The 13,298-nt window shown below is 38.6% G+C and overlaps 1 protein-coding gene across 14 annotated transcripts in view; it reads left to right on the forward strand.

Annotated features, from left to right (window-relative positions):
• RIC8B (RIC8 guanine nucleotide exchange factor B) overlaps nt 1-13,298 on the forward strand; it is a 113,399-nt gene that overhangs the window by 33,610 nt on the left and 66,491 nt on the right. For all 14 annotated transcript variants that reach the window (XR_013401305.1, XR_001448193.3, XR_001448192.3 and 11 more), the window contains one exon: nt 8,360-8,968. Coding sequence is in view for 7 of the 14 variants with exons in the window: in XM_015152671.3 (XP_015008157.1) it covers nt 8,360-8,968 (609 nt within the window). In the remaining 7 variants the exon portion in view is untranslated. The remainder of the gene's footprint in view (nt 1-8,359; nt 8,969-13,298) is intronic.

Consider the following 13,298-nt stretch of genomic DNA (forward strand, 5'->3'; position numbering starts at 1 on the left):
GTACATTGATGGGATGCCATATTTCAAAGCTGTATTATATTTAGGTTAAAGCTAAGTTGTTTTAACAAAGGGACCTCAAGATAGAAGTGGCTTACAAAATATGTGTTTATTACCTTCTCAAGTAATAGTTCTGAGATAATCACTCAGGCAGTGAATGACTCTGCTTTATTAATTTATTCAGGGACCTGGTTTCCTTTCAAGTTGTCAAATCATGCTTCACCATCTGAGCATTGTCTTAACCTAGACTGGACTGCCACTTTTAGGTTTAGGCTATAGAAGGGGATAAGACAGTGGAGAAGTCATACCCACTGTCTCAAAGAGCCAGACCTGGAAATGGCATAGATCATGTCTATACACTTTCATTCTACTGGCAAGAGCTCCATCATACAGCAGTGAAGAACAACTAGGGAGTGTGGTGTGGCTAGGTAGCCATGGGCCTTGCCACAGTTGTTACTGCATGAGAAAAGGACAGTGGGTTTTGGTGGACAACTATCAGTTTCCATCACAGTGTCTAACAAACTGTTAGATAAACCTACAGTCAGCCCTCTGTATCCATAGATTCAACCAACAGAGTTAAAAAATATTTAGGGGAGGTTGGGCGCTGTAGCTCACGCCTGTAATCCCAGCACTTTGGGAGACCAAGGCAGGCGGATCACCTGAGGTCAGGAGTTCGAGACCAACCTGGCCAACATGGTGAAACCCCATCTCTACTAAAATACAAAAATTAGTGGGGTGTGGTGGTGCGTGCCTTTAATCCCATCTACTCAGGAGGCTAAGGCAGGACAATCACTTGAACCTGGGAGGTGGAGGTTGCAGTGAGCTGAGATCATACCACTGCACCCTAGCCTGGGCAACAGAGCGAGCCTCTGTCTCAAAAAAAAAAAAAAAAAAATTAGGGGAAAAAAACCCCCAAAACAATGATATAGCAGTAAAAAATACAAATACAAAATACAGTATAACAATTAACGTAGCATTTACATTGTTTTGGGTATTATAAGTAGTTTAGAGGTGATATAAAGTATATGGGAGGTTGTGCAAAGGTTGTATGCAAGTACTATATACTATTTTATATTAGGGACTTGAGCATCTATGGATTTCGGTATCCATGGGGGTCCTGGAACTAGCCTTCTGAGAACACTGAGGGACACTATTTATGAAGCTTTATATTATTTATTTATTACTCTGGTATCTCAGTTTTACTACCTTATATAGTTGAAGAAAACTTATAAAGGATAAGAAGTGTTGTCTAGAACAGTGCTTCTCAAATTATTTGTGATGAAGGATCAAGGTCTTACATTGTTTGTTTTTCCCTAATTTGCAGTAGGCCAATACTTTTCTAAAATGCAATACAAATTAATCACTAAAAGAAATAATCATCAAATTACTATGAAAGTTTCTAAATGCATACTCTTCTTTATCCCTGTCTCACCTTATGTACCTATCTCAACATGACCTAGCAACAAGGAGTTGTTGAACTGGCACTAATCAGTAGACAACTCTTCTAAGTAACACTTGCCTCAAAAGTGTTTTCTAACAACCTATTTTGGATTACCAGAGTCTAGTAGATGAACTGTGGTATCAATCTTTTAAACAAAGGCATTTTCTTTATGTATAAAATTTTTAATTTTTTAATAGTTTTAGAAATCACCTCTTAAGATAGTATATAAATCTTGATAGATCATTTGAATGCTTACATATGCTTCATAGCGTATTTTGTTTCATAACTAAGCCAAAGATGATCCTTGTTTTATAGATTCAGAGTGAAAAAAAAGCCTACTATTCTGGAGCTCAAAGAAGGTTGCCTTAGAGGGCATTTAGTTTTAATGCATGGTGTGGAGGGAAAAAAAAAAGGCCTAATAAAGTGACATGCTCAAAATCACAATAAATTGGAGACAGCTATGGTATGATCATAATTTACAATGGAAATTACATTGGAATCAGATGATCTGGATTGAGTCCTGACCTTGTATTTCTTAGCCAAGTGGCTCCAGGCAATCTTAACGTTTTAAGAATTGTGTGGTGGGGCCGGGCGTGGTGGCTCAGGCCTGTAATTCCAGCACTTTGGGAGGCCGAGGTGGGAGGATCACCTGAGGTCAGGAGTTCGAGACCAGCCCGGCCAACATGGCGAAACCCCGTCTCTACTGAAAATACAAAAATTAGGCAGACGTGGTGGTGTGTGTCTGTAATCCCAGCTACTCAGGAGGCTGAGACAGGAGAATCACTTGAACTCCAGAGGCGGAGGTTGCAGTGAACTAAGATTGTGCCACTGCACTTCGGCCTGGGAGACAGAGAAGACTCTGTCTCAAAAAAAAAAAAAAAAAAGAATTGTGCAGTAAGCATTTCTTAGATTGAGAAATATAAAAGTTTTTTGTAAACTGTAAAGCACATAAGCAAAAAATATTACAGGTGACACATCCCAAATCCTCAAACCTGAAATCTCCAAAATTCAAAACTAAAAAGAAAAAATACCTATTTATGGGGTATATGTGATACTTTGACACAAGTGTACACAATGTGTAATGATCAAATCAGGGTAATTGGGATATCCATACTCTCAAACATTTAACATTTCTTTGTGTTAGGAACATTCCAGTTCTGTTCTTCTAGTTCTTTTGAAATATACAATAAATTATTGGTAACTGTAATTGACCTGTTGGGCTACTGAACACTAGATCTTATTCCTTCTATCTAATGGTATTTTTGTACCCATTAACCAGCCCCTCCATATCCACCCCCAAGCCATCTCCACTACCCTTCTCAGCCTCTGGTGGCCATCATTCTACTCTCTATCTCCATTAGATCTTTTTTTTTAGCTTCCATATGAGTGAGAACATGCAATACCTGTCTTTCTGTGCCTGGTTTATTTCACTTAACATAATGTCCTACAGTTCCATCCATGTTGTTGCAAATGACAGGACATAATTTGGAACTATTTTGAGTGCCGACATGATATTCAAAGGAAATGCTCATTACAGGATTTTAGATTTGGGCTGCGCAACCAAGTAAGTATAATGCAAATATTTCAAAATCCAAAGAAATCCAAAACACTTCTTCTGATCCTAAGCAGTTTGATTAAAACATACTCCACGTGTGCTATAATTATTAAAATTGTGAAGCCATTTCTTTTAATGGTAAACCAACATTGTTCTTTCTGGACTCTGCTGCATTTCATGCTACAGATTCATTGAGAACAGGAGTCATATTTAATACTGCATCCATTTAAAAGTATGTTTTACAAGGACTCTAGCAATATGAAAAATGCTTATTATGTTATATTTAAAAGTTAGGAAGCAAAATTATGTGCACATGATGATCATACCTGTGTGTTAAAGTAATAATGCATGTTACTGAAAATCAAGTAAATTAACTAAGGATCAAGCCCTCTGTCCACTGTGTATAAAATATACCAGTTCATATAATTAAGGATTTTTTTCTATTTTCTTTAATAGTTTTATTCTGTATTTTAAAGAGCATATACATGTAAGTAACTTAAACTCTTCAGAAAAAAGAACTTTGTATGAAGGTGCATACTTTCTGCTACTTCTATGAAAAGACTTTTACCCTGGGGGATGAACCACCCTACCAATACAGTCACAAGAATAGCGTCTACTACTTTCTTTCCTTCTTAGAAAGGGAAAGTGTCAAGACATTATTAAAAGACCTCTAATCTCAAATGCTTGAGATTTAGGGAACTTAATTTATTTCGAATTGGGGAGAGGGTGCTAAGATTAAGAAGAAATAAAACATAATGATAGTCACCATTAAAGAGTGCTTATTATGTCCCAGCATGTATTTTATAACATCCCTGTGAGATACGGATGTTATTCCCCCCGCCCTTTTTTTTTTTTTTTTTTGATCCACCCACCTCAGCCTCCCAGAGTGCTGGGATTATGGGTGTGAGCCACCATGCCTGGCCTCCCATTTTTTAAAAATGGGAAACTGAGACTAAGAAGTGTCTAAATCATACAGCTGGTTTAAAAAAAAAGGTCACACAGTGGCAAACCCAGGTATTAAACTCAGGTCTTTGATTTAAAAGCCACCATAATACATTTTCTTCTCTTGTGAAAAAGATGTCCCTTCCACCTTCAGAGAATTTTTAGTAGTTGAGGCAAACTCATAAAAAGAAAACTAACAGGATGGATGTGCTAAGCACCAAATGATTGCTACAGATTTGTGGTTTAGGTATCCCTTAGAAAGGAAGAATGTTGAGGTCTGAAGTGATTAGGGAAATTTTTATGTTGAAAATGGGTTTTAAGCTTAGTCTTCGAGAATTGCTAAAACTTAAATAGAAAAGGAAAAGGACTGATGTGTAGAGGGAGGCTGTAACAAAGCAAAAAAGCTCAATATGAGATAATTTGGAAAGGAATATAGCTAAAGAGGAAAATTTGATAAGAATAGTATGAAAGAAAACACAGAGCAGGTTAGCAGATCTTAAGTGCCAAACTGAGGACTTTGACATTTTACCTGATAATAATGTGTGACAGATAACCTGTACTGAACATTTATCACTTGCCAGGCACTGCCCTATTTGTTGTACATGCATGATCTCATTTAATTCTTGCAGTAAATGAGGTCCAGAGACAAGTAACTTGCCAAGGCCACAATTGTTCAGAAGAAGAGCCAAGATTTGAATATAAACAATTTAAATTCAGAACTTCTGCTCTTAATTACCACACTGATTTGGTTTTAGAGTCCATGGTAGATTGAACAAATTTCAAGCCCAGGATCAGTGACCTTAAACAAGTAATGTGCCTCCCACCTTTGGCAGTTTTTCACATTTTAGTTCAGAAAAGTGATGTGACGATAGAAAATGACATCTCATTCCTGTCCCTGCTGCCCTTACACATCTTTAGCACATGGCAGCGAAGGAGAAGTCAAGGTAACGTGCTAATGGCTTTCAAGTCTGCCTGCTTTTCTGTGTTCGTCTGGTTAGGTATTCTCAGTTAACCCTTGACCCCAACGTCCAAATTATATCAGTCCATTGTTAATCATAGTTCAGTGGTCCTCACATTGTGGATTCTGGACCAGCAGTAGCATCAACTAGGAATTGTTAAAAGTCCCATTTCTGGACCCTCATCCCAGACCTACTGAATCAGAAACTCGAGGGATGAGGTGCAACTGTCTGTTTTTTAAAAGTCCTTTAGGTGATTATGATGCATGATGAAGTTTGAGAACCACTGTTAAAGTCCACTATAGGATTTCAGTTCAGGAGCAAACTACTAAAAAGTTTTCAGCAATCCTTGAGGGGTAGATGTGGTGGCAGGGCATACCATGCTGAAGGAACAGTGGAGGAAAGACTCAGGATGTATCATGGTCAGGGACTGGGGGTCAATTTGGAACATCTGAAGAAGAAACAGTGTGTGTTTGCATTGTGTGTATCAGACAACAGTAGGAAAGGGGAAACTAGGCCCATTTCAGCAACATTCTGTGGGCAGCAGGGAGGTATGAAAGGTGTTTGAGGAGAGCAGAGCATGTGTTAGGAAGAGTAAAATCAACTTAAATAGTTACAGCACAGAAAAGTACTGATAGGGCAAAATAAAGGGGAAATACAAGAGTACCTTTGAAACACGGAAGTAGTACACAAACTCAACAGATAGAAGAACTATAAAGAATGCTGCCTAGTCAACCACTTTTATTTGTTCCTGATAATATTCCTTAAATAGAAATTACTGTATTGAGTAAAGCATTAAGTATGTTGATTAAATATCACTTTCATTGTTTTTTATGTTTTTGGTTCTAAAAATTGTAATTTGAAAAAAGAGAGTCATTGTCCAAAAAGTGGTATTACTTTTCAAGAGATATAGCAAAAAACTGTGCAACAGTCACCATGTGAGGTAAGTCTGTAGTGAGAAATGGTGTGTTCAAGAACAACTGTGATTAAAAACTGTGCAAAAAAATCTTGTCTTTGCTTGCTAGATGATCTTCTACAAGCTTTTAGATGAGGCAGTTTTTAACTAAAAATTTTGTAGGCATCTTTAATCTCTTTCATGTCCCAGAGTTTCTCAGTCCATTTGGTTTATGTATAGCCCTGGCTATTCCAATTTGTCTTCGGGCTCTGCTGTTTTTCTTTCTTGAGTCTGAAGTTATTAGGAAGAAAAGTGCCATAGTGCCCATAGGTTTTCTTTTTACTTTTATTGTTGCTGTTATTTTTAGTTTAGAATGGAAGAAAGATATTTGTGTGCTGTTAGACATGTAGAACTCCGAATTCACAAATGTAATATTTTATAATACATTACATGTTTCCCAACTTAAGGAGGAAGGCAGATATTTCCTTCTTGAATGAAATTGTGTGGAAGCAAAGGTGATCTGACTCCACCCCCAGGAATATACCACATATGAAGTAGTATGTAGAATGTATTTTTTTGTCTTGAATGTGAAAGGTCTAAATATGGAGAAAATTTTCCCTGTTCTGTATACTTTTAATAATGGGCACATTATACTTTCTGCTATCCCCAAACTACATTCAAAAAAAGTACTTTAAAAATGATATTAAAATATTAAAAGAAAGTCCTTTCTAATTATCAGGTATGGTAAGGATATAATTGACAATGTTATGAAATTTTTTTTTGGCTTATCAGGTAAAGTTCCTTTCCACATCTATTTAAAGAACGTAATACAATCATCCCTCTGTGTCGTGCAGTCTGCATCTATGGATTTAATCAATTGTAGATTGAAAATACTCAAGGAAAAAAAGGATAGTTGTGTCTGTATTGAACATGTACAGACAAACTTTTCTGTCATTTTTCCTTAAATAATACAACCATTTACATAGCATTTACATTGCATTAGATATTATAAATAATCTAGTGATGACTGAACATATACAGGAAGAAGTGCATAGGTTATATGCAAATACTATGCCTTTTTTTTTTTTTGAGACAGTCTCGCTCTGTTGCCAGGCTGGAGTGCAGTGGCACGATCTTGGCTCACTGCAACCTCCGACTCCCTAGTTCAAGTGATTCTCCTGCCTCAGCCGCCCGAGTAGCTGGGATTACAGGCACGTGCCACCATGCCCAGCTAATTTTTTGTATTTTTAGTAGAGACAGGGTTTCACCATGTTAAGCAAGATGGTCTCAATCTCCTGACCTCGTGATCCGCCTTCCTCAGCCTCCCAAAGTGCCGGGATTACAGGCATGAGCCACTGTGCCCATCCTTCTATACCATTTTATATAAGATACTTGAGTATCTGTGGATTTTATTATCTGCAGAGGGTTCTGGAATCAATCCCACACAGATACCAAGGGATGACTACATTTTAAATGGGCATTTTTGTAGCTGATGACTATGTGCACATAGCCTAGGTTTCCTGACAAGATTATAATGTGACCCACAGGCAGCCTCTTTTTATTAAAGAGTTAAGTCTGATGATAGATGAATAGAAATTTTGTAAAATCTTATATTGGTAGTAGTAGTTGTTGTTTTTATAAGATATAAGGGAGTACAGAAACGTTCAGCAATGGAGTAGTTGGTAGCTGCTTGCCTCACATGTAAGGGTAAGCTTGAGAGACCCAGACCTGCAGTTCGTAGAGAAGAAAGCTGACATTGAATTTTGAGGGAATGGTCAGTGATCCTTAAATCTGGCAATGGTATTAAAAAAACCTCTTTAGGAAATAAAGATATTTGGGTTCATTCTAGAATTGTTTTTGAGATATTGATAGCAAGGTTTGGAACCAGAACTACTACATATATTTGTACGATCTGTGCCCTACGGCAAGAGAACAGAAGAAAGCTAAAATTCTGTACACAATCTGAGCTTCCCAAGCTATGTGTGCTTTTTAATAATTTGCCCACCCAATGGGAACTTTTTTCTGTAGTTTGTATACTAGGAGGAGTCACCTTTTTGCAATTGGCTCAAGGCTTAATATATGCTAATTCAACTGTATTTGGAACCTAACACTTGGAATAATTTTTTATCAATTTGTCAGCAAAAGTTCTTCTCTGGGGTTGTTTGATGATTAAATATTATTAGATCTTAGCTAAAGGGGGTTCTAGGGTTTCTGAAACATGGGACTGCTGCTAAAGAACTATAAATTCAGAAGCAATAGCGCAACTAAAACTCAGCAGAAATGCATACTTCTTTAAATCTTTTTGCAAGAGCCTGTACTCTGGACAAATAGGAACCAATTCTTGAGGCGTTAATCTTTATTTCTGGGAAGGGAACAGCTATGATTCAAACTGATTGTCTTCCATCCTGATGGTGACCTTATATTTCAGTCTCTAACATTCCGTGATTTAAAAAATAATAAAAACGTTTTCTATCTGGATTTTTAACTGTTGTTAAATACATTGGCAGAGAAACATTCTGTGTCAAGTCATTTGAGCCAAATAATGATTTTTGCATACTCTTCTTGTTTTTCAGAAACTCTGTGAAGGCATATTTAAAGTCCTTATAAAGGACATCCCAACAACATGTCAAGTGTCGTGCCTGGAAGTACTCCGCATTCTCTCTAGAGACAAAAAGGTTTTAGTTCCTGTAACAACTAAGGAAAATATGCAGATACTGCTGCGACTAGCCAAACTAAATGAGTTAGATGATTCTTTGGAGAAAGTATCAGAGTTCCCAGTTATTGTGGAGTCATTAAAATGTCTGTGTAATATAGTGTTCAACAGTCAGATGGCACAGCAGCTCAGCCTGGAACTTAATCTTGCTGCAAAGCTCTGTAATCTCCTGAGAAAGTGCAAGGACCGGAAATTTATCAATGACATTAAGTGCTTTGACTTGCGCTTGCTCTTCCTTCTGTCACTTTTGCACACCGACATCAGGTCACAATTGCGCTATGAGCTCCAGGGACTACCGCTGCTAACCCAGATCTTGGAAAGTGCCTTTAGCATCAAGTGGACCGATGAGTATGAATCGGCCATAGACCATAATGGACCTCCTCTCTCACCTCAGGAGACGGACTGTGCCATTGAGGCCCTCAAAGCTCTCTTCAATGTGACAGTAGACAGTTGGAAGGTGCATAAAGAGGTAAGGCAGAGAAGGCTATTTTTATCTACCTGAAATTTAATTGGTCTGGGGCATCCCTAGAGTTTCCTGCAAGAGAAGAATACAAGTTGGGAAGTAGAAAAAGTTCCCACTTCTCCCATTAAGCAATTGTATTACCCAGGATGTACTTCTTAACCATTGTAAGTCTTATTCTTTCCATTTGTGTGATAACACCTATCAGAATAGGTATAAAAATGGACTACTATTTTGTAAGTTGCCAAATATAGTTTTCTGAGTTGCATTATTGTCTCTTTTTAAGAGTGCCTCTTTCAGGAATAAGGTTTAAATGATAAGATTTGAGGGGAAGCAAAACAATGTGGTTGATAAAGCTATAGGCATTTTCAGTGGCTGCCATCTTAAAGGAAAGTTAAGACAGATCAAGCCAGTTGAAGTTGATCAATCAGAATTAGTGTCTGCTCAGGAGAGTAGAAGATGCTCTGTGTATGCCTATCGTCCCAGTCTCCAGGGGGTTTCTCTATAGTGTTAGATAACTACCAGAGGTATAGGACCACAACTAGATATCTGTGCTCATATATAAGTTCTAGAAAACAAGCTGATTATGCCAGAGTGTGGGGAAGGTTATTTTAAACCACCTGACTTATTTCTAAACAAAGATCTTTCTTCACTGTGGCTTGGACCCTTCAGCAACCCAAAGTGAGGCAGATTTGATAGTTTACATTTGAGTACCTATAAGAACAATATGCTAAATAGGAAACTTAGTTTAAGGAAGTCAACAAATTAAGTGAAGTAGACAAAAACTTTTTTCCCTCCTTCTGGAAGCATAACATGTCACATTTACTCTCTTTTTAGCTTTAAATAACTGTTGAAATTCAGCCCCTGCTGTAAAAAGAGAGAGATTTTGATGCCAGAGCAAATTGTCTTTTTTGACAATTGACTTTTAAGATTTAGGCTAACATTTGAAACACTTCTCACCCATGAGTAAAGATCTGTTTTTGCCAGCAGCCTACTTTAAAGGGATTATCTCAGTGCAGTGCTATAGTGGGAATATGCAGACATCTGAGTTTTAAAGCGCAAATAGGTCTGTATTTTGAAACTAAATATTTGAATATCAGTCCTAACAGCTGTTCTAGATGACTGTAGTATGGTCAGTTTTTCCTTGGACTTGGCAAGAAAAGATGTGGAAAGCCCACATGCTCCATTTATGCATTGAAACCAAATATTTGGAAGTATTTAAAATGTTATGTTTCTATGCTTATTTGGTACCTTCTATGGTTATTTTTCTTACGCTGTTTGTTTTGGGGTTTTTAAGTTCTCCATTTGAGACTTTAAACTCCTGAGACTGTTGGTTTGCCATTGTTAGAGCCCCCTGTTATTTAAATTATACCCAAAATAGTAGCTCACACTGTTCAGATTCCTGACAAAAAAGAGTGTAAAATTCAGTGAGTACACATCAGTATATGTATGAAATGGATGACAGGTAATAAATATCAGTATATTGAGATTATCCCTCATTAGTGTACTTCAGTTATAAGTAATATCGGAGCTAGAAGAAGCTTTAGAAAATGTTGAAGTAGCAAATACTCATTCTGTGTTATAGAATATTTAATCTCCAAAAGATACATGAAAAGGATCCGTAATCCTGGAGCGGGTATCTCTGACCTAGTACCCGTTGTGAGTCAGTTGATATAGCCATCATAAAATATATACATTTAATGTGACTCTGGGCTATTACTGAAGTGCTCAGAAATTTAAATACTATTGAACATAAGATTCTTGCCAACCCAATTAGATAAGAATGTCTTCATGAGTTTCCAGAGTCAACTTTTAGCAGACATTTAGTCATTCATTCATCCAATCAGTCTGTCAGTCAGTGAATATTTATGGTCAATTGCTAGACATTATGCCGAGCATTGTGTAATATTTTTGCAAACAATAGGCATTGTCTTTGCCTTCATGAAACTTCAGTTTTTTTAGGTGAGAGAGGTAATAAATCAGTAAACACATATATAATTCAAATTCTCTTAAGTGCTAGGAGAGAAAGAGCGCATTGATTGAGAATACTTAGTAAGAAAAATTTTCTGAAGGTGTCTCCTGAGATCTGAAAAGAGAACGATTTAGCCATTTGAAAAACCGGGGGATAAAAAATTGGGGGATGAACATTTTGTGGAAGTTAAACAGTGTATGAAAGACAGAGACCAAAGCATAGGGTACTTTCTAGTGAGGGACCCACAACGTGGCATAAAGAAAGGCTGTCACCAGAGTGCAAAGAAACTTACTACTTAAGAGCCCATTTACCTGGATTTTAATAGCTCCTTGATTGTCAGACAAAAGACAGTTTACTTCGATTGGGCAAGCCCCTAAAGAATTGCCAGAATTTTAAAACGGTGACTGAAATAAAAGGATATGGAAAACTTGTGGTACAGAAGAATCCAACTTTTAAAATAAACGTTATTTTCCTTTTTATGAAATAATATATGCTCATTGTATAATATCGAGGAAAAAGGCATATAAGCAATTAGAAAATACAAATTACCTGTAAACTCACCACTCAAAAGATAAGCACTTTTTTATTCTTTTTTCTTTTTTTTTTTTTTTGAGACAGTCTTGCTCTGTCACCCAGGCTGGAGTGCAGTGGCACAATCTTAGCTCACTGCAACCTCTGGCTCCCGAGTTCAAGCAATTCTCCTGCCTCAGCCTCCAGAGTAACTGGGATTACAGGCATGCGCCACCACGCCTGGCTAATTTTGCATTTTTAGTTGAGACGGCGTTTTACCGTGTTGGCCAGGCTGGTCTTGAACTCCTCACCTCATGATCCACCCGCCTCGGCCTCCCAAAGTGCTAGGATTACAGGCGTGAGCCACTGCGCCAGGCCTCTTTTTTTTTAGCTAAAGAAATAGGGTCTTGTCTGTTGCCTAGGCTGCAATGCAGTGGTGTGATCATAGCTCACTGCAGCCTCAAACTCTTGTGCTCAAGCTGTCCTCCCGAGTAGCTGGGACTATAAGTGTAGGCCACCACACTCAGCTAATTATTTTTTATTTATTTATTTATTTTTGAGATGGAGTCTTGCTCTCTCGCCTGGGCTGGAGTGCCGTGGTACGATCTCGGCTCACTGCAAGCTCCGCCTCCCGGGTTCACGCCATTCTCCTGCTTCAGCCTCCCAAGTAGCTGGGACTACAGGTGCCTGCCACCACGCCCTAAGTTTTTTGTATTTTTAGTAGAGATGGAGTGTCACTGTGTTGATGATCTCGATCTCCTGACCTTGTGGTCCGCCTGCCTCGGCCTCCCAAAGTGCTGAGATTACAGGCGTGAGCCACGGCACCCGACCTGTTTTAGTCTTTTAAGACATGGGTCTTGCTATGTTGTTCAGGCTGGTCTTGAACTCGTAGCCTCAAGCAATCCTCCTACCTCAGCCTCCCAAGTAGTTGGGATTACAGATGTAAGCTACTGCACCAAGCACTGTTTGCCTCTTTTGGTGTGTATCTTTCTTTTTTTTTTTTGAGATGGAGTTTCCCTCTTGTTGCCCAGGCTGGAGGGCAATGATGTAATCTTGGCTCACTGCAACCTCTCCCTCCTGGGTCAAGTTATTTTCCTGCCTCAGCCTCCCGAGTACCTGGGATTACAGGCATACGCCACCACCCCTGGCTAATTTTGTATTTTTAGTAGAGACGGGATTTCTCCATGTTGGTCAGGCTGGTCTCAAACTACCGACTTCAGTGATCCGCCCGCATCGGCCCCTCAAAGTGCTGGGATTACAGGTGTGAGCCACTGTGCCCGGCTGGAGTATATCTTTCTAACTATTCTTAATTGTATGGTAGATAAATATATATGTACATTTTTACAAAAATTCAGTCATTTAATAATCTTAGTCTTTTTTCTTCATAATAAAAGTTCACAAAGAGTAGGTTTTCGGCCGGGTGTGGTGGCTCACACTTGTAATCCCAGCATTTTGGGAGGCCGAGGCAGGCAGATCACAAGGTCAGGAGATCGAGACCATTCTGGCTAACATGGTGAAAACCCATCTCTACTAAAAATGCAAAAAATTAGCCGGGCGTGGTGGAGGGCGCCTGTAGTCCCAGCTACTTGGGAGGCTGAGGCAGGAGAGTGGCGTGAACCCGGGAGGTGGAGTTTGCAGTGAGCCAAGATCGCACCACTGCACCCCAGCCTGGGCGACAGAGCAAGACTCCGTCTCAAAAAAAAAAAAAAAAAAAAAAAGAGTAGCTTTTCAACATGTGTTTCTTTAAGCCATAAGGTTTCTAGCAGTGGGCTCTGGGAGCAATTGGACAGTGTTCCAAGTTCCTCAGCCTCACTTTAGATACAGAGCACCAATTGTTCTTGCTATTGCTATTGCTTT

Source organism: Macaca mulatta, chromosome 11, assembly GCF_049350105.2.
Source record: "Macaca mulatta isolate MMU2019108-1 chromosome 11, T2T-MMU8v2.0, whole genome shotgun sequence".
In the NCBI taxonomy this organism is placed as follows: domain Eukaryota; kingdom Metazoa; phylum Chordata; class Mammalia; order Primates; family Cercopithecidae; genus Macaca; species Macaca mulatta.